Source organism: Xenopus tropicalis, chromosome 9 (genome assembly GCF_000004195.4).
Source record: "Xenopus tropicalis strain Nigerian chromosome 9, UCB_Xtro_10.0, whole genome shotgun sequence".
In the NCBI taxonomy this organism is placed as follows: Eukaryota; Metazoa; Chordata; class Amphibia; order Anura; family Pipidae; genus Xenopus; species Xenopus tropicalis.
In genome coordinates this window covers 50,826,725-50,848,642 of record NC_030685.2, presented here as the reverse complement: position 1 = coordinate 50,848,642, position 21,918 = coordinate 50,826,725, and the positions used below count along the sequence as shown (strand labels likewise).

Below are 21,918 nucleotides of genomic sequence, written 5' to 3'. Positions count from 1 at the left end.
TAAAATGGTGTCAGCATTTTGCTTGTATATTGAAGTTTCTAGCAATCAGCCACCAGGGACAATTGTGACGGTCGTTCCGGGATTTTAGTAAAGTTGCTAAGTGCTAAATTGCTTGAATGCAATGATAATGATGATTGCCCTCCCTCTGGTGTAATATGAAAAAATGGAGTATTGTTTTCTCCCCATGGATCCTTGGAAGAAATGAATCTGCACCAGGTTGTGGTCAGATGCTTGAACAAATTATCATGTCTTATTTAAAAAAAACAGGTTTTCCCAAGAGCCTTTGGTTCGTCAACCTAAGTATCTTCTAGAAAGATATACAGTACAATTCTGCAATATTTGGCTTGAGAGTATACAGGTTAGAGGTGCATTTTATTTGCATTAAATTTGTCAGTGGGTCTGTAAAGTCATATAGATGGACAAATCCTCCTGCTGCATCTTTTTATAATTGTATTTGCAGTCTCATCTATACCAAAATACAGCAAATTTTTAACATGCAGCTTGGAAATATGGGAAGTAGAGAGCTCTGTCTCTGTCATTCACAGCAAAAAATATACATTTGATGGAATTCACACATTATATTAAAGCATAGTATTAGTACATGCTGGTATTAGACGGCTGAGCAAATACATAGTTGGTGGTTGGGGTGGTGGTACTGTCTTCACTGAAACCAAAGTGCATTATTAAGAACAAATGCTTTCTTGTTGTGCTTATAACATTGATATACTTGGTCTAAAGGCCTGAATTCTTTACAAAGCCCATAGTAATTTTTATGTATCTAATGCTGGCAAATTTTGTTTTCATGGTAACATTTAGAATATATTTGGATATCCCTATAACACATTTGTTATCTAGAATAGTGAAAATTGATAAGCTCTATTAGTAGGCTATATTCGTCCTGACTTCAGATATTTTTATAGTGTCAAATGCATTAAAACTATATACTCCGACCCATATCTCCCTATTAGATGCAGTCCTCGCTCCGGCAGCTCCTATCCCCTTTATTGCAATGTGTTGTTTGGCACTAGGGCCTAATGATCGGATTAGAATGATATTGCCCACCTTAGGTGGGCGTATTAGGGAAAAGATCGCCAAACAAGCAGATCTTATAGTGTATGGCCACCCTAAGGCTGAGAAGTCTAAAATAATAGTGATAAAAAGCAAGTTCACACTGTTTACACAAGTTTCCTGTTTGCAGTGGCTTTGTCTCTGGCATTAGATGTATAAAGTATTTAAGTAGTATAAATGAATGTATATTTTTTTTCTCACTAGTTCCCATTATAAGTCATTAAAATAACTAATTAATTATGCATTTTTGTGTAAGCAACATTAGGTAATTAATATAGTTTGTTTATATGTCTGATTGCTATGAAATATTTGTCTTTCAACCCAAACGTTTTAAGCTGAGAATGATTGTTGTTTGGTACCCTAGGGCAGAGTAATGGTGAGGAGGCACATGAGGCTTAACTGAGCCCCCAAGTGATGAGTGCTCATACACAAATATTACATTTTTCTGTTTTCCTTCATTCCAGTCCCTTTTCTTAGAAAGGCTATGTTACAGACCTAGAAGAACACATAAGGAACATTTATGCCTGGACCCATTAGAAGTTTTCCTGATCTCTTTTAGGCCACATTTATGCCTGCACCCATTAGAAGTTTTCCTGATCTCTTTTAGGCCACATTTATGCCTGCACCCATTAGAAGTTTTCCTGATCTCTTTTAGGCCATATTTATGCCTGGGCACTATTAGAAGTTTTCCTGATCTCTTTTAGGCCACATTTATGCCTGGACCCATTAGAAGATTTCCTGATCTCTTTTTGGCCATATTTATGCCTGGGCACTATTAGAAGTTTTCCTGATTTCTTTTAAGCCAGTCAAACTTTGGATTTTATGTTTTAAAGAACTATTTTGTGTTAAATCCCAAACCTTTTTACAACCTGCCCATGTGTGTTACTAAACCTCAAAAATATGCTATACTGTGTGTCACAAAGAGATAAGAAGAAAATTAATTAATGAAACTGTGTATTTCAATATATTTGATTTAGGTGGGTATATTATCGTACATTTACGAGGGAACCCAGATGAATTCCTAGCAGTTTTAGCTTGTTTTTATCAACTATCAAAACAATTATTTCACACAGTAGAAAGATTTGTTCCAGTGTGCAAATACATTTGTTTAATTTGTTTTAAATTTCTGAACATTGTTGCCACTTGGTAAAATTTACTGATCATTGATAAACGGAGCTCCTTGTGGTGACATGAGCACTTCAAGTGTTATATTTTAGTAATCCTTTTCTATATTTTTAAAATACAAAGGTTGTCAGTATAGGACTTGCATACATAAGTGTTTCATGTCTAGTTTTATTCAAACATTGTGTTTTTACACTGGATGGAGCTCTACAGCTGCCTAAATGGAATTTAAAGCTGACTTTATTTGTTGGATCTGCGCTAAGCACAAAGAATGTTGGCTATGCTATTTAAACTTTAATCGGGTGGCCTTCAGCCTTGCCTTGATCTCTTCTGGGTGGTCCAAAGGAATTTACTTCTGTAAGAATTTGTACTGCATGTCAGCAAAATGAGATGTTTAAATGTAATTCAGAGATTACACCTGCCTTTCTTTGGCTGTCAAAAAGGTGTTCCCATGGAGGTGCAGATGCCTGAAAGTTGTAAAAGTGCTTATCATAAGACAAGTATGCATGTGTCTTGGCTCTAGAGTAAGCTATTCCATTCTAAATACATCTGTGATGAAATATAGGTATGAATGTATTTTTTTTTAACAGAATTAGTGATCAGAACTTTGATTATTTGCATTATTAAGAGTTTTTATGTTAAAATGATGTATAATCTTTGCTTTTTCATTTTTATTTTTTGTTTGTCATGTTATAAAAAGTAATATTTTGAAATGACATTTGATTGAAATATATTTTTGTCTTTTTTAATTAGTGGATTTTCCAGTACTTAAAACAGACCTGGGGCACACCTTTGGCAAAGGAAAAATTGGTAAGCCAAAACTGAAATATTACTTTTAACAATATTATGGTAATACAATCATTAATAGTAGTTTAAGATGATATGAATGCTAGTTGTTCATATTTCTTTGTTATGTTTTAGGTGGCTATGAAGAATTCTACACAGCTCTCCCTACCAGCAATGTGGTAACTCCAAGATCTGACAAAGAGGAAAGTTGGCTTTACACCCTAGATCCAATACTGGTCACCATCATTGCAATGAGTTCCCTTGGAGTTCTTTTTGGGGCTATTTGCGCTGGCCTTCTACTTTATTGTACTTGCTCTTATACAGGCCTGTCATCTCGTAGTTCCACTACCCTTGAAAACTATAATTTTGAACTATATGATGGTATCAAACACAAGGTGAAAATGAACCCCCAAAAATGTTGCTCAGAGGCATGACGGAATGTACCATTATGACACTGTACAATAGTATGACTTGGCGAGGACTGCTTTTGGAAGCCATCTATTGGAACTGAACATTAAGGATGAAAGTAACTAACACAGTTACTATATGTGATGCTACAGATATTTTTAAAAAGACCCAATAATAAGCATGTGTTTTCAAATGGAAAAAAAACCTGAACAAGTTGCCTGAAAGGTTGCGGTGTTGCCGACCGTTCTGCTAAATCCACATTAAACGTTTTCACTTTTTTTTTTTTTCATCTATTCAAATGAACAACATGCACACAGGAAAATGTTGTCCTGCTTAAGAGAGATTGGAGCATCTCATTTTAGAGATTCTTTGTCTGTTGAGTTTGGGGACAATAGTAATGTCACAGTGGAATAGACACTTAAAAGACTTTTGAATGAAAAGGTGCACAGTGGTGTCATCACACAAGCAGAAAAGCCTTAAAGTTTTGTGAATAAGAGCCATTTTCTACAAACAGGTCTCTTATGGAAAAGTAATAATCTGCCTACTTAAGAGACACAATATTTTCTCCCTACAAAATGCCTAGAACAAAAGACTCATTTCTAAAGGGTTTTATATTCAGAGCTGGCTTTGATTGTACCTTTTATGTATTGTATGTTCAAGGAAGGTGGGAGTTTGATCACATTTCATGTTTTGTTTTTTGGTAAAGCTTTTGAAAACCCAATGTTACTGCTCGCTGGAGTTTTAAACATTGCGGCATATTCAGTTTAAGGTGGTAATAATATTGTTTGATATTTTAGGTGAATGCTTAGGGTTTCAACTACTAGGGGTTAGCCCAGGGTTAGCCAACTCAACTACAAATACCATCTTTTGCCAGCCCCTAGATATCTGCTGACCTTTTGCTTAGGTATATGATGTGGTTTAATTGGAAGCTTTCACTTTCCATCACAGATTTTGAATGCTTAGAATTGTTTTGAAATTACCTGATTATACACAAATATTTCAATTCACATCACCCTTGTTTGGTATTTTGTAACTGCTATAATTAGTAGGTACCCACCTAATTACTCTTGTCTGTAATATCATTTGTTCTCCTTTCCCCATTATCTGCTTATAAATTGTGTACAGAATACAGGGAGACCCTACCCTGAGAATAGGCTCAATCTCATGCCACATGCTGAGTGCCAGGTAAACATAGAAATCATTGTTTGGCAATAAAATATAGTACTTGATGTTGGAAAGAACTACATTGGTCTTGAGAATAAGATGTTTAAATGCAGTTCTGTTTCACATACTCAAAATACATTTTTATTGGAAGGAATTATACTAACTTTTTATGGAATGCAGTCGGCTAAACTAAGGGTACATAGGAAGTTCTAGAGCCCGTTGTCATACATTTCGAGCATGTGGGGCAGAGCGTGTTTAAAATTCATATTAAGACATGTAAGAGTTCATTTCCACCTCAAAAATGCTATTAGAATATTCTGTGACCTGCCAAATCGTGAAATACTCATGTTCCTTACATTTCAGCTTTGCAAACTCCTATCTCCTAAAACTAAACGCTGTTTTTTTAAGATTGTTCAGTCCTTGAAGTGATGTTTAGTTACTCAACTACATGTGTAAGCACTTAGCATTTTACCTACATTCTCTGTCTTTACCCTATTTATTCTGATGCCGTCAAACTTAATTTTATATATTACTACTTGCATCAATGAGAGGCTTGCTGAATATTATCTTTATAGATTTTTAAGTTGAATTATTCTTGTGCCACAGAGATTTCTTGGTATGAGACAAAAGTGTTTGTGTTGGTAATGATCAGATGCCTTGAACTGAATATGGTTTTAGCAAAATGGGAGATACTTGTTTATTATGCCTCCAAGGAATCCTTGTTGTTTTTCTAAAGGAAAACAGGTGTGGTTTATAGTGTGGTAGCAACTTTTTACAGAACCATTCTTCTTCATGCATACTACTGTTTCCTGCTTAAGTGCCTTCAAAAAGCAATGTTTTACATAGCGTGAAAATACAGAAGAAGACACACAACAAATGGTAACTATATTTTACAGTTTTGAGAATTTTAAATAATTCCCTTAAGTTCTCCCTCACATTCCTATTTGATCTTTATGGTCAGGTGGCCTTATTTGGAAGTCTCTGGGTAGTTGTGTGTATCTTGTTTGCCAAACAATATTTAGACTCAGCGGCGTAGTGACAGCCTTTACAGATGTTCATGCATCGTAAAGCATGTGTCTGGTTTGTCTGTTTATGTCTTATATGTTAGAATACAGGCAGCTATTTTGCTGAGAGTAACACTTGATGTATCAAATTTGTTATTGATTTCCTCTAAATATAGGACTGCAACCTTACCATAGAACAAAATGCAACATGGAAAACTTTAAGCAAATGATCTTTTTATGGAGGAAGATAGCATAAGTACCTTTGTAACACTGTGTTTAGCACAAAGGACATATCATCTGATGGTCACACTTCCAGATGAGCTTCAAGATCTTACTGAGTGCCTCCTTAACAACATAATGGATTCTTTTACACATTAATAAAGTCAGACAGTAGCTAAAGTATTAGATATTGGTGTATTAGGACGTGGAAAATGATGGACTTTTGTGATATGTGTCAAGAGTGTTTGCAGCTTTTTGGTAGTAGCCCCTTGACTGTTTATTGATTTTGCTGTTTACATTAATCCCCTCTCACAATATTACCTCGCCATATTTAGTTTAATAAGGAAATACAATGTTTTTAACATGCAGAGAAACACAAGCAGTTGATTCAAATCTATTACATTTAAGCCAAATGTATTCATTCAGTCATATTACAATGCAAAGATTAGAAAACAGTCCATAACTGTCAAAGACAGAATGATATCAGCAACTCTAGTATGGTCTGTCTACCAATGCTTGCTTCTATCTTGATTTTAGCTGAAGAAGGAAAAATGTATGTGTTAAATTGGTAAGTTTTTTAAGCTATATTGATAACACATTAGGCCAACATATACAGTAAGGAAACAGTCTTAGAGATTTTGCTTGTTCCTTGGCTGGTGTTCTGCTGATTGAGTGGAGAACCTATTTTTGCAATAAACCATGCTGAGAACCATGCTCTTTCTCCCTCAAGAAAATGTTGTTAAACTGATCATTTCAGTGCATGAGTTGCCTAAAATATTACCTAAGGCAATTTATATGAAGCTTTGTTCAACCTGCACAACTCATTTCAAGATATTTGACGATTAAAACATTCTTAGGCTGATTGAAAACATAGAGTTTATTTCCCAATGAAAAACATAATAATACAGATAATAATACAGTTTTCTGGTGACAAATAATACCAGCATAGTTACTGTTGATTATTTAGGGTTGATTTGGCTTAGAAAAGTCAGTAATAAGATGTAATTGTATGGGTTTAAAAGGATTCAAATTCAAAACAGGAATACATCTGTAAAATGTACATTGTAATATCTATACTTTATGCTCCTCAAAATATTGATTAATTGTCACTTGTGTTATACAAAAGCAGATTTGCAAGTCTAAACATTTTATTCCTCTAAAGATTTCATTGATCTGCATTATACAGTCATATCCTAAAGGTCAAGACTAAATTATTAGTGCATGAAATAATTGTTCTTCTGCAAGTATTATATAAATGAGGGTAATATGCACACCTTTCTGCCTTTTCAAGCTTTGCAGATCAGTGAGGTTTCCACAAGAATGAAACACTGGAAGGACTCCTCTATGTAGTACATCATGTGCTTCTTCTCTTTGACATTTTAATATAAACAAGAGTTCCAATGACATATGACGTGGCATTGTTGTCTTTCTGAGGAGCTATTACCTAAGGGCCACATTATTAGTCACTGGCAAAAGGCAGGGCAGGCTGAACAATTATAAATTATAAAAAAGTTTGGTTTTCATGCTAAATTTTAAAGCAGTAATATCAATTACCCGTCAAATATTAAATTTAAACAGGATTTTATAAGGTGATCAGACATTTTCTTTATTCAGCAGTATATCTGTTTTCATTTTCAGCAGTATATCCAAGATTTAAACAAGTAAACATTACTACAGACAAAGGAAGAACCTGTTTTAATACATTTTCTGTTGTTACATACACTGCACACATTTTACAACTATGTGCTCTGCTGTAAAACTGACATTTACAATGAAAATATTGCTATTTGCTGCATTTTAAATCCTTTCTCTCATAGAGAGTCCAGCAGTGCATTGCCTTGCAGGCTTCTCTGGGGGAGTTAAAAAACATCCATCCATTTACTGGCTGAGCCAGAATAAATGGATTTAAGAGCTTTACTGTGATTCTTTATGTAAAAGAAAATACAATGTAAACTGTGTTATGTAATTTGTATAAACTTTTTTTTTAAATGACTATTTAATAAATAATATGCCAGAATCTTTGTCTTTGTCTTGTATTATATACAAAACTATAAACAATATTTCATATAAAATGAACAATTGGTAGGAATAATCTCACTTGTATAAAAAAACAATCTAAGCAGTACCACCTGCAAGAAAGTGAGAATAAAGTGACCACAACAGAGCCATTGATTTCTGAAACAGTTGTCCCTAAACTTATTGATCATTTCACATAAACACATTTCACATTTACAAAAAAGTTACACTGGCCTATAAAATATATCCATCTGCAGATTTGAACAAACAGGAGAAACCTTTAGAGGTGTTTATAAAGGCCCCATGTTTTAGAACTACTTATAAATGAAATCTTGTCCACTGTTGATAAGACTCGCCATAATGTGACTTCCCTGGGTCCTCCATCATAAAATATATTAATATGCTGCCTCATCTATACATTTCTTGGGGTCTACTCCCTATTGGCATAACACTGATATGACTACTGTCTGCCAAGCAGTATGTTACCCACATTCTTGCAAAATGGTGTAGGATTCTATACCTGAAGCATTAAGTGATCTCCAAACATTGGCTCGTGAGCAACATGTTGCTCCCCGGCCCCTCTGATGTTGCTCCCAGTGGCCTCAAAGCAGGATTTCTAATTTCTGACTTGAAGACAAGATTTGGAGGTATAAAGACCATGGGGTGTATTTATCATGCTGTGTAAAAAGTAGAGTGAAGCATTACCTGTGACCTTAAAATACAGCTCCATCCAAATTGCTGAGTCTGCTGCACAGTGATACAGACAAGTGATATTTGGCACAATTAGAAAAAGCAAAAAGCTCTTTAATAAACCACAGAATGAGGAGTGTTTCCAAGCTTGCCTACCAAAATGGAAATTACTAGGGAAACAAAATGTCCTGCCCAATCTGCATTGTCATTAACTAATTTATCTCCAACTCATGAGGCCTAAAACAATATACTGTCAACAGTGTGGCTGATTAACCAGCTTGTACAGTAATTCATGACTATCTTACATAAAACTGACAAGGAAAATAAGAGAGTCTGTTTCTGTCCTTTGTCACAACAATACGCCATATTTCCATTTGCGCTTCTATAATGGCTGAGAAATACCTGAAGAAATATCACTAATAATAAACATGACATCATTGTGTTTTTTATTGTTCACACACAAAACAAAATTACTACTTTTGTTAAGGATCTCTAGAATAATGTATCTTTCACAAGAGCAGGACAGCTTTTAGTTTGTGAATACTGCACTCTGGGAGGAGAGCGCCTGAAGTTATCTGCTAATTTTGCAAATCTGCAAATTACGTTAATTGTTTTCTGACCTAAGATGGAGCCAGAGCAGTGGGCTAAAGAAAACAACATGTTCAGTCTTAATCAATCTTTCAGGCTTTGTTGTTATTCTCCCTTGTGATGCTGATTATTTTACTCAATGAGTCAGAATACTGGGATTGTGCTGAGTGCACTAACATCTCTTAAATTGATCACTTAATGCTTCAAATAAAGGACATTGCATGATAGCTGCATTGATTATTTGATAACGCTATGGTGCAATTACTTATCTAGTGATATGAGCCCAAGAATTAGAGAATTGGCCTGTAAAAAGATTGCAAAACATAAAGAGAATATTTAATGTATTAGACTGTAAAATGCATTTAGGATCTTAAAGGACATGTAAAACCTACATTTGCCTACAATGTATATCAGTTGGACACATCACCCCCTCCCAAATGGCATCATTTGTACTGCATATATCCCCTCTGCTTGCCAGCACCATCACATGTTCCTAAAGCAAATAGCAGTTTTCACCTGCCGGCCATTTTTCCTCTGATACATAATCAGTTACATCTGCAAACAGCATACACACACACAGACCCTTATTCAGCATACATTTCATCAAGAATACAGGCTCACACAGACAGAACTGTCTCTGATAAAAGTTCTGCTTTGTTTGAGCACTGTAATGGTAAAGCTGATCTCAGGAGAAAATTGAAGCAGACAGCTAGAGCTGAGTTTCTATGGGAACCAGCAGTGCCATCTCTTTACTGGCTGCTAGACTGGGGGGGGCGTGTTAATAATCTGAGTTTAGAGCAACTGAGCATGCCCACAAGCCAACAGCCAAAGCAAATTCCTGAGGGAGGGGGCTGAGTGGGTTACAGGAGGAGAAGGAAATCTAAGTGATTAAGGGGATGCTGCAGCCTTACTATTAACCCCTGGACAACCAGTGTGGCAGGTATTGAAAGATTTCAGAGAGGCTGTTCACTGATTAAATTTTTGCGTGTGGGGTTTACATGTCCTTTAAGTTATTGTTCGTAGAAGTCAATGTACAATTATGTACAAGTGCATACTTGTGTGTGTGTATATATACATGTCTCCTTTAGGCTGATGTCAGACGTGGCTTTTGGCATATATTTTCGGTAAGTGGAAAAATGCTTGGGATATTTGCATAAAAATGCAAAAGAATGCAAAGTCTCACGTTTTTTGGCGGATATCGACTACATGTGCCTGCACCAGAGCGTATCTCATTCATTTGGGTGCAGGCACAGGTAGGAGGCGTATGGTGGTATTTTCGGCAAGTGTTTTTCCGCTTGTCAAGAATATACACCAATAGCCACATCTGATATCAATCAGCCTTACTTTACTTAGCTAATTAAGGCTAATGGCACCATTTCACATTTCAAAATTTAAAAAGTCTTTAAAGGGATTTCAGTGCAGAATGTTGCTGGATCAGCTCTATGAACTGATGTGATTTGAAAGAAACATGTTTTCCCATGGCAGGAAATCCTTTTAGTGAGGATTTATTTTGTATGTTGTATTGGTATATCTAAACTTGAACAACTGGCCTAAAACCACCCACACACATCACAATACACAAACACATCAAATAATATTATCTGGGCTTAAAGTGGAGACTGTGGAAGCACCACCAACACACAGGTTTGTGTATATTAAAACCCCACATTAAGTGGGTGTGCCTGAATTTTCAAGTGCACTTCTCTGTTAATAAGCAATGGAGCACTATGCTGTACACCTAGTAAATTTTCACACTCCCTTTGCACAGTACGTCCACCCAAGAAATCACACACAACAATCACATACCCACATTTTGTTGTGGATACAATTTCGGGTAATTTACCAATTAACATTTTGCCCTTACATTCCTTGGTTTGCTTACCAAAAAAAACCCTACTTTGTCTCTATTAGTAAATAGTGCTTAATATCTAAAATCTTGTCCATACAGGCTACAGGCAGTAATTCGTAACTGCAATACTCAATACTCATAACTTAATTAAACAAAAAAACATGTCCTTAAATGTGCTAAAATATAAACATCTTCTAGATCTAGCCTCTAGATTTTTTAAGGAAGGAGAGTATACTGGCACATTATGCCAACACGTTTTGGAGCACACATTGCAAAGTGACTATAAAGCAACATCCTAGGTTACCAAATCAGCACTTGTGGTATTGGTATTGGACCCCTTATCCGGAAACCCGTTATCCAGAAAGCTCCGAATTATGGAAAGCCCGTCTCTCATAGACTCCATTTTAATCAAATAATTCAGAATTTTAAAACTGATTTCCTTTTTCTCTGTAGTAATAAAACAATACCTTGTACTTGATCCCAACTAAGATACAAATAATCCTTATTGGATGCAAAACAATCCTATTGGGGTTAATTAATGTTTTATTGATTTTTTTTGTAGACTTAAGGTTTGGAGATCCTAATTACAGAAAGACCCCTTACCAGAATACCCTTGGTCCCGAGCATTCTGGATAACGGGTCCTATACTTGTTTAAGAAAAAATATATTTTTCTTAAAAAATGCATTTATTATTTATACTAATGTGTTTTTAATATGGGCTGTTTTATGCAATGTTTTTTTCTTGTATTTTTTGTATTTTATATAGACCTGCAATTTTCCAAGAATATACACTATTTTTCATCTTTTTTACTATGTATTAAAGCATTTCTTTTACAAGGGACTTGTCCAAAGCATATAGTGGCTGATCTGACTGACTAAGATTTACGTGTAATTTAAAAGACTAGGATATACTGTAGCATATAGCTTAGTACTGGACTATAAACAGAGCGTTGTGCACAACTGTGTTTTCTAAGCGTATCCAGAAACCTAAATAAACACAGCTAGAATTGTCTTAACCTTGCATAGGTTTAATTTCATGAATCTCAGACCTCAAAGGCAACCAAAGATCAATTCTGTAGTTCTATAAATAGGTAGGTGGCCACAACACTGGCATTTTTGAAATAAAGATATGTTTTTCTTTACACTTTTTACTTACCTTCACCAGAAAAAAGGCAGAGGAGTTTGCCACCTTAGGATATTAGCCCTTTGCAGCCCTAACAATAACTTTGAGCACTGTTCAATTATACTATTACTAGCATCAGTTTCTGTGGATAAATTGCTACCTACACAAATCGAATTCAATGCAAAAGTTCTTCTCTTTGTTCAAGATTGAATGCTTTAATTCTGTGAGTCATGCCATCTGGGAATCAGGTGAAATAATGAAGTAATATTTGCTAATTTGTCCATATGTTCATTAACTAAGTCTTGGTCTGGATGTGAAAGAAAATCTATAAAGTCAATGCTATCAATCAGCAGTGGTTCTACCACTGTTCCTTTTAAACACTCAGAATTAAATTGCCTACTGGATAATGCTAACATTCCTACCTCTGTTGAGGACATAGCATTTTGCATTGCTTGAAATAAAATTGGAACATAAGTGGAATGCAGACTCCAGCATGTCAGTGTACTAGGATACTAGTATGGGCTTACATCTTCTAATGCAGATGGATTAAAGTGCTTTCCAAAGCTATGTGCTCTTATTTGTCATTTGCAGCTGAAAAGGTGTGTTAAAAATGGCACCAATACAGTTTATTTTGTCAGATTAACACCACAGTATGCTATGCACAGGGCCGGATTTCTCTTTGGTGCGCCCCCAGGCCGCCCCTGTGGGAGTCCCCCATGCGCATGCGCGAACGCGCACCCCAGTGCGCATGCGCAAATGCGCCCCCAGTGCGCATGCGCAAAGCGCCAGCTCCCCATTGCGCATGCACAAAGCGCCAGCGCATGCGCGAACGCTCTTTTTAACTCCCATACGGAGCAGTGGGGAGAGGTCCCGACTGCTCCGTATGGGAGCAAAATTAAAAAATGTTCTTGCGGCGGGGCGGCATGCCGCCCCTAAACTTCTGCCGCCCTAGGCCCGGGCCTTTGTGGCCTCTCCGCAAATCCGGGCCTGGCTATGCATCTTGCATAGTCATAAAGCCATGTAATGATTTCATACATGAACAGGTAAACAAGTGTAAATGTTGGTGTAAACAGTGGGCTATATTAGAAAAAACCTGCATAACAGCATTTATGGAATCACTCTACTTTTTACAATGCATATTACACCAGTTTACAAACCAGCTACCTGAATTTGTCCCCCTTAATTCAATTGGTTACTGCAGGTCTGTGATGATGTAATGTAGTAGCATCATGTTAGGTGTTATTCTGGCATTGGATAAATGATACAGCTTTATAAATATTGGATTATGCCTAAAGATTTCCACAATTGTAAAGCACAATGTTAATTCACTTTTAAGGATTATAATAGAACCAACTATTTTTCCAGGGTTTATATATATATTACAATTTTAATATGTCATTATGAATGTAATATTACATGATACAATATATTTCAATAAAAAAATGTATATAGCTTTATAAGTTATCTATCATCAAGTTTTGACAGAAGGGGGCTTTAGCTAATGGCAGAAAGACTGACACAAGCTGGCATGCTTTTTGCACTTTTCACCCTGTCCCTCCATCAGCGCCTACAGTATGGTTCAAGTACCAGCGCTTCCCCAAAAAATACATCACAACCCATGTTTGGCAGCATTTAGCAGTGTATTCATGAGGGGCAGGGTTGGGCATGTAGGCCACGCCCCCTGCCAACCCTCTAACATATATTATTCAGGGCTACTTGCACCCTCAAGTTCTGTGCTCTGCAGCAAATGCTTTCTGACTGAGCAACAAAGGGGTGCTATGTTTGTTCTCCTTAATGCTCTGTCACTTGCCTCTGCATCTACAATGACACCCTAATGTGTTTTCTTTAGTTTGGCATTTTTTTTTAAATTAAAATTATGGAGCCTGTAATTATGCTGGAATTCTGGGATTTGTTAGAAAACATGGTGTATTGCACTGAAATTGTGTGCTTTGCACATTGACAATGTTTTCACAGTGACAATAGGAAAAAGGAATACTGTCATGGGACACATCAGTTAATAGAGCTTCTCCTGTACAATCCTGCATTGAAATCCATTTTTAAGAGCGCAAACAGGTTTTATTATATTTAATTTTAAAATTTGACATTGTCTTCATCTCCCAGGGTGCCACAGCCATGTGATTTCTCTGCTAAACTTAATTTGCTGATTACTGCTGCACTGCAAGTTGACGTGATATCACAAAACAATGGGAACTATTTTCCACCATTTGCCCAGAAGGGTTTGAAGAAGACTGAAGGCAAGACCAGTAATGGTGGGATTGGGTGTTTGAATGAGAGCGTATCAAATATAAATGTTTATACTTATTGCCTTTCATGGATCTACTCGATAAATTGAAAAAGTTTAATTGGGCTGAAGATTTTGCTTGGATTTCACTTGATGAGTTCTTTGTACTCCTTAATCTCACATGGGAAAGGAGTTGAATCGATTACCTACTCTTAAGATAATATTTTCAAGTTATCCATTGGATCCATGTACTCATGTTGTGGAACATTCTACTTTCAGAGGTTTAGGACGGCAATGAGTGTGGTGTTTGCCCCCCCTCCCCTAATACGCCAACCTCTACGTGGGAGGAGTCCCACATCTTTGGGGGTGGAAGTCCCTTTAATGAACAGGTTGTGTGGTTGTGAGGTTTATCAATGACCTGCTAATTATATGGAAACGGGGTCTCTATACTCCTGAGAATTTGTTGGATTATGTGAATAACAATGGTTTGAATCTGTATTTTACACTTGCAGTAAAACTGGAAAATAATAAAGATATTATTAGTGAATTATTTTGGAAAATTTGCTAGGAATACATTATTACACACACAAAGTTGACTCTCAAAACATATGGTGAGAGGGATACCTGATGGGCAGCTCCTTCAAGTGAGGAGGAACTGCTTAACAGAAATGCTGTGCCACACACGTGCAAGGGAATTGGGAAATAGATTTATTCAAACATCTTATCCAGAGGAGGTGATAACTTCTGCCTATAGGAGAGTTTGTGACACAAATAGAGAAAATCTTTTGATACCTAAATGTAATCAGATTGAGAAAGAAATCATCTCCTGACAGGAATTCTGCCATACAGATGTTAGGCGTCTCCAGTGCGTGGAACACTTGGTTGGACCTGAGGGAAACATTTAGGCGTGGCAGCAGCCAGTGCATTTGTTGCCAAGTAAAAGATTCTGGCAGCAAATTTAGGTCACCTTTAACATAATTTTTGTTGTTTATTTCCTTTAGTGTAAAACATGTGAGGTGCTGTATATATGTATGTGTAGAACCATTTGTAAGTTGAAAGATGTGAGGGAACATGTGTTTGCCGTAGATAAATGCAGTATGGACACTGCAATAAGCAGGCATTTTGCCACATGTACAGAGGGATAAAGTAATTTATTAAAAGTTCAGGTGATAGAAAAGGTTACTGCTCCAATTAGACTGGGACGTTTTCTTTTGGATCTTCTTGCCACAAACCAGGACCTAAGGCACTAACTAAAAAATAGGTTGCGGATTAATTCTTTTAGATATCTGGGTTTGTGCAAGTCATGTAATTAGTTTAGAATAACGTGACCAAAATGTGGCATCTTGTTTTATAATTTGATATTAGCATATAATTAAGTACTGTAGAGTTTGAAAAGCATTAGGCAGACTTGTCCTGCCTTATAACCACTGTGTGATGTTTCTAAATTGTCTGGAATAAAAGTCATGTTTAATGCAGCTCGTTGTTTAGACTGCTTTAACACAGTAATGCCTGAAGCCACCCAAGCCACTTCCTATTGTAAGTAAATTCACTCTAACGCCAATGCAATAGAATTTTCAGAAAATTTGTCGCCCCTGGGCCAGATTTCCTGTGGGCAACAAATCTCTCCATGTGCCATCATCCCCCCCCCCCCCCCCCCCCCCCACTACGGCCACAGGGTCTGCTGTATAGCTAGTTTCACCACTGTTACTGTGACTTAACTTCATGGGAATTACCTGTATTGGCTCAGAGGAATATGTCTCTCTACCAAAGTTGAATTAAACTTAATGGAGGAAAGCCATTTCAGCTGCTTACACAAACACCATGCGGAGAGAATGTTACTTCTGATGTTAATAACTTGATTTCTCAGCAAAGCACCAATCCCACTGTTTTGTGTCTTTTTCCAACATAAACTTTTTTGGCCTCCTTTTAGCAGAAAAACAGAGTTAATGCCAAAGAAGTCTTGATTCATTCTCCCTTTTCCATGACTTTGCAAGAGGTCATAACTGTCCAGATAGGTATAAAAACAATTCATTTTCTCCAGCTCTCTGAAACTGCAGTATAGTTTTACAGTTGGTATGTGGTCTGTTTATTATACATTCCAAACACATCAAAACAGTCTCTTCCTTAACATTTCACAGCTGCAGAGGGATCATTGGATTGATTGCAGGAAGAGAAAATTGTATGAGGACTTTCCCTTATCTGTTATCACCTACAGTACAGTTCCATCACTGGCAGTCTTTAGCTTATACTTTCACGGTTTTTAAATACCTTACCTGACATTAGAATCTTTAAACATTTCAAACCAATAATCTCTACAGGCACCATTTTATAGAAGTTACCAGTTACGTGAGACAGTTTGTGCACACAAAAACTTTCTTCCTAATCTCTCTTTTCCTTTCATCATCTTCCTCTAAGCCTTCCAGTCTACAGCTTATGATACACATGGAGCTTTGACCAGTGTGGTGCACTTAGGCAGAACCGAGGCAGTCAAAATGACTTTACTCACCTGTTGCTGCTTTCTACGGAAAAACAAAACAAACCCTGGCAGTAGCAAATATGCTTGTCCCAAAAAAATGAAGGGCCATTGTTTGTTTTTCTTTGATACAATAAATATGAGGGACTGCTTCCCTATTGCAATTGCTTTGAGTGTTGGTACCTTTTTTGGTGGTTAGAATTGCTTGGGGGAGTGCCGTCTCCCCAAATGTTTATGCACTAGGATAATCTGTTTTAGGGCTCTGGCACACGGGGAGATTAGTCGCCCGCTACAAATCTCCCTGTTCATGGGCGACTAATCTCCCCGAAATGCCATCCCACCGGCGAAAATGTAAATCACCGGTGGGATGGCATACGCGGCGGTGCGATTTCAGTGAAATCACAGAAGTTGCCTTGAGAGTAAACATTTCGGGGAGATTAGTCGTCCGCGAACAGAGAGATTTGTCGCGGGCGACTAATCTCCCCGTGTGCCAGAGCCCTTAGAGGTCTTGGATTTTTCATATATAGCGTTCACATCATAGAGTGTTGTATTAACTCTTTCCTATCTTGGTAATAAATAAACAAACAAGCAGAGCCAGGAAAAATTTGAAAAGAGTTAATGCTTTGTGCTCCAAAAAGGTCAAAGGGCCCACCGGTTAAAATCCCAATCAATGCTGATTGATATAGGCTGATGCAAATGTTAGAAATTTTATTACATTAACCCCGTTGTAGTCTAGTATGATGCAGACGATAAAAATTTTATGTTTTAATTTGCTTTTCTATTCTACATCTTTTATAAAGAAAGTTGTACAGTAGTGGGGACCAGAGAAGCCCGCAACCAGAACAGAGCAAATTTGTTCACAGCCTAGATACTCATAATGCCCTTTACTATCCATCTTCCAAACTGTTGTTCAAACCACTGATTGCTATTAGATATTAGATAACATACTAAAGATAATACAATACTAAAGAGCAAAAAAAAAAAAAAAAGAACAATAACCCACTACATACATTGTTGTAAAGTAACTATGCATTATTATGCCTCAAAACCTAAATGCAAAACAAACAAATTTTATATCTTAAAAGTGTTGAATTACATTATAATAAATTATTGCACATCATAATGTGACAGTGACCCATACCGTGCTCAGATATTTAGGGAGAATCACAGAAATCCCTATACAGTTCCTAGCTTATGGTGAAATCAATGGTAAAATACACATGATCTCAGAGAACATTTATTATTTACGGTTCTCCAGCATCTGTTAGTTGTAGGCCATCTTCTGTTCTTCATCTCTCTCATTGATCTACACACTCCTTCAATTGATATTCTGTACAGTTTTATAATAAGCAATAAAGTATTGGTTGAATATCAGGTTTGCATATAAATCTGGACATTTTTTATTGATCCAAATAATGCACACAATATCTCACTTATACACAATAAAGCACTTTCAACCCTAGCTCAAATTCTTAGCTGAAGAAAGAGTTTGTGCTTTAAAGTATGTGTTCACTTCCAATTTCATACTGTAAACCTCTGCCCTTTGCTTCATAATGCTGCAACCTATTTCTTATTTTGTGTCTCCCTCCACAGCAGATATGACTTGGTAAATGCTTTCTAAACAATAAGCTACATTTTTGCTGGCCCTGTTGGATGGGCTTATTTTTATATACATTTGATCATGCCAAGAAGCCAAAATATGGGAGCCCCAAAACATTACCCAAGGATTTTAAAAGGTCATTTTTTCATAGTGAAGTTAGTACTTTGATCTGAGGCCCTAAACTGAGGAGCAATGAAACAGGGTCCCGTTCTCTATTCCCCAGGCAGAGGAAAACTCAAAAATGTAATATATTACATTGTACATACAAATGCAAATTTGTATTCTTATTTGTGCAAATTTTGGTGTTTACAACTTTTATTACATTTCTCCACTAGTTTCATATGCTTAGTGATAAAACATCCAAAAACATCTTTTATTATGAATATCCTTTATTATATACACCACTTACGTATTTGCAAAGCTTTGAATCTTGCATATTACCTTTGCATTGAAGTTAAGCTGAATTGGCGAAGGTAAAATACTTTACTTGTGCAATCATGTGAAATTGCCTGAAGAGTCATTTTATTAAGAAAAGTGTTTTCGGACTAGAGGCAATTTAGCACTGGCCACAAAACGTGGTATTCAATCTGTGGTAGTTGATATTACATTGTAAAAAAAATATATTTATTTTGGAAGTTCATATAGTTTGTCCAACTGATAAACCCAGCTGAATGGGCTCATGTCAAAGGGGGGGGGGGCATACAGCTGCCTTTTTAATGGTTAAACTTGAGTTATTTTATTTAGGTTTGGGCATAACATTTGCTAATAAAATTCATCAGATAAGCACATATTTGCCTATACATTCTAACAGTGTCAGTGCATGTCAGGATCCTACTGTAATGCTATCAGCCTTTATTTAGCTAGAACACAACCTACATGACCTTTTTGACTCAAGATGTAATAAATCTGAACTGCTGATAGCTTCCTGATTTAAACAAATCAATGTTATTAAACATTACCACAAAGTATACCAGGCTGCACCAGCATTCCTGTCTCTAGGCAGGAAGCACATTATAAATTGAGAAAATGTCTTGCAGACAGTGCTATAACCCCTTCATAAACCCTGCATATTTTTATAGGTTTTTTTTTGTGTATTTTTTTGCTAAAAAAATTGCTTCTTTGATTTCATTAACCATGGAGACATAGCTGCTTTGACCTGTGCAGCATCCAGGTCACTGGTCATCGTTACCTCCATTTCTTGGCTATAAATAATGACACTGGGGGGAAAAAGCTGCAGCTTTTATTTACAATGTTAACAAACAAATTTGCTTGCCCATAGTAAGCCTCACTCAAACCCTTACCTCACGGGACCATTACCATACTACCCAAAATTTGAAAAATGCAAAGAGGGACAAAAAGAAATGTTGTGCATAGCGCATTTAAAAAATGTTTTGACCATGCCCATTTTTTGACCACACCCCCTAAATACCACTCCCATTTTACTACATTTGGCAGGTTATTAGAGTGGTTATTAGAGTGTTGCTAAAAAAATTTGAAATTGCCTTTTAAGGTGCAAGTCTCAGTTCCCCCAAAAGACCTGTTTAGCTTATTAGTTACAATTGTATCTAAGTGCAGTTGTGGCTTGTTAATGTTCTGGGCTCTCTGCCAAAATCTGCTTTTTAATTAAGTTTGAGAAACATTGTATCTTTTTTAGCGTTCAGTGGGGAATCAAAGTGAAATGAGGGAACAACCGACTCTACAGAATTGGTGAATACTGACCCCATTGTCCACTCTGGCAAGCATTTCCCCACCAACCAAACTGCAGCAATGTACACTACCCGTAGCAGGAACTAAATCTATTTATAAGCACCCACCAACCTCCAGGCTCTCATGGGCAGGTGGAATGCTGCTCACGCTGGGAAGCAACTGAGGCTTCCGGCTAAGCTCTTCCTACTTCCCGTCTCACTAGTTGCACCCTTCAATCATGAATCACTCAGCTGGGTTAACCCTCTCCTCCCTAAGCCTGCCTAACCTGGCCAAAGCTCCTGTCTCCATACCCTTACATCCAGGCAGCCCTGTTCTTGCTGTGTCAAAGCCATACTCGCGTCCTGATAAAACATTTTTCTAGCATCGATAGAAAAGGCAGCAAAGGGTCAATGTTATATTTTAGGTGGGACTGAGAAGTGCAATGAACAGATTTAACTTTCACACTTTACGACTACATTACTGCTCTCAATTTCATTTTACTTCCCTTCATTCCAGTTTGAAATACAGGGAGATGCTAGTAAATGGAATGATAGCTTTAAGTTTATACAGTTCTATTGGTTTTACTTGGGGCTGTACATTCAATGTACCTGTTCCTGTTTAAAGCAAACACAGTATGCCTGAGATAATGTTATTTATCCAAGCTGTCAAGGAAACGTATAGTTTTTTTCCTGAACTTGGTCAGATAAACATAATTTAAAAATCTGTTCTTGGCCAGAAAAGATGTAGCCATTTGTAATACTGGGAATATAATGAAAGGGCAACTGTTATTAGAGAAGAATGTTAGTATCTTTAAAATTTTGATTATGTAACCATAATGATCTTTGCACTGGGCCTTTATTTTTAATATTATTTGGTGTTTATTGAATTTTTTGGTGGGGCTTCTCTCTAGTTTAACATTTAACCCGCTTTCCACTTCATTCACTGGCCTGAAAACTAGGAACTTGTGTACATTACAGACCTAAAAGGAAATCATATAAATCAAGCATCACAGCCTTCTAGGGATTTTCATTAATTCTATAGAAAAGGATAATCCTAACCCTAGCAACCACAAAGAATTTAAATTACGGGTTTAAGACCGAAAAAGAGAGAAAGGCAAGTACAACAACTAATATACATTATAGGGGTCAATTACCTAACAGAACACAGCATGCACAAAAAGTGCAAAAAGGCAACTATCAGCAGTGTTGTTTTGTATGTATGTATGTATGTATATGTTTATTTATAAAGCGCTACTTACGTACGCAGCGCTGTACTTTTGCATTTTGGAAATTGCATTTTCCTGGAACACAGATACCTGCCACTTATGAATACCTGCCCCTATGAATATATTGTATGAACTGGTAAGGGATGAAAGAGGGGAGGCATGTTGGCATACCCCCACCTGTCCCCTGACGTATGAGCTCAGGCACCAATGGACCTTGTATTTATCTCCAGCCTATGCCAGCCAATAAGGATTGGGCTGGCCTGCACTCCCTGATGCTGCTCTTCACCTAGCACTGGATTTTCAAAACAGGCCAAACACCATGTGCAAAATGCAAAAGAATCATTGCATTCTTTTGTTGCATGTTACTAAGTAAACAACCTTTTTATGTGTTTCTTCAACATGCTAAATGTTAATGCTGAGATGAATTGTCCTTTAAAGATAAAATAATTAGTATTATTTGTAATAAATTGTGCTCTTAAAATTTAAAATTATCCATCCTCTCTGTCTTGTGTGCCTCTAAAAAATACGCTTTTGGCAGTAGACATACTTTAGGAAGCACAAACATTGCAACTTTGCATTTGACCTTCAAGTGCTATAGAGAAAGTAATATAAGCTTTTCAGTTTCTACAAAGGCTTGATAAATCACAAAGAAAAA

General features: G+C 36.7%; 1 protein-coding gene across 1 annotated transcript in view; it reads left to right on the top strand.

The window, feature by feature from the left end:
* The window catches only part of nrp2 (neuropilin 2), a 93,632-nt gene extending 85,844 nt beyond the window's left edge, over nt 1-7,788 (top strand). Inside the window, exons 16-17 of the mRNA XM_031892450.1 lie at nt 2,944-3,000; nt 3,112-7,788. Of these exons, the coding sequence (XP_031748310.1) occupies nt 2,944-3,000; nt 3,112-3,410 (356 nt within the window). The 3' untranslated portion in view covers nt 3,411-7,788. The remainder of the gene's footprint in view (nt 1-2,943; nt 3,001-3,111) is intronic.
* The last annotated feature ends 14,130 nt before the right edge of the window (nt 7,789-21,918 follow it).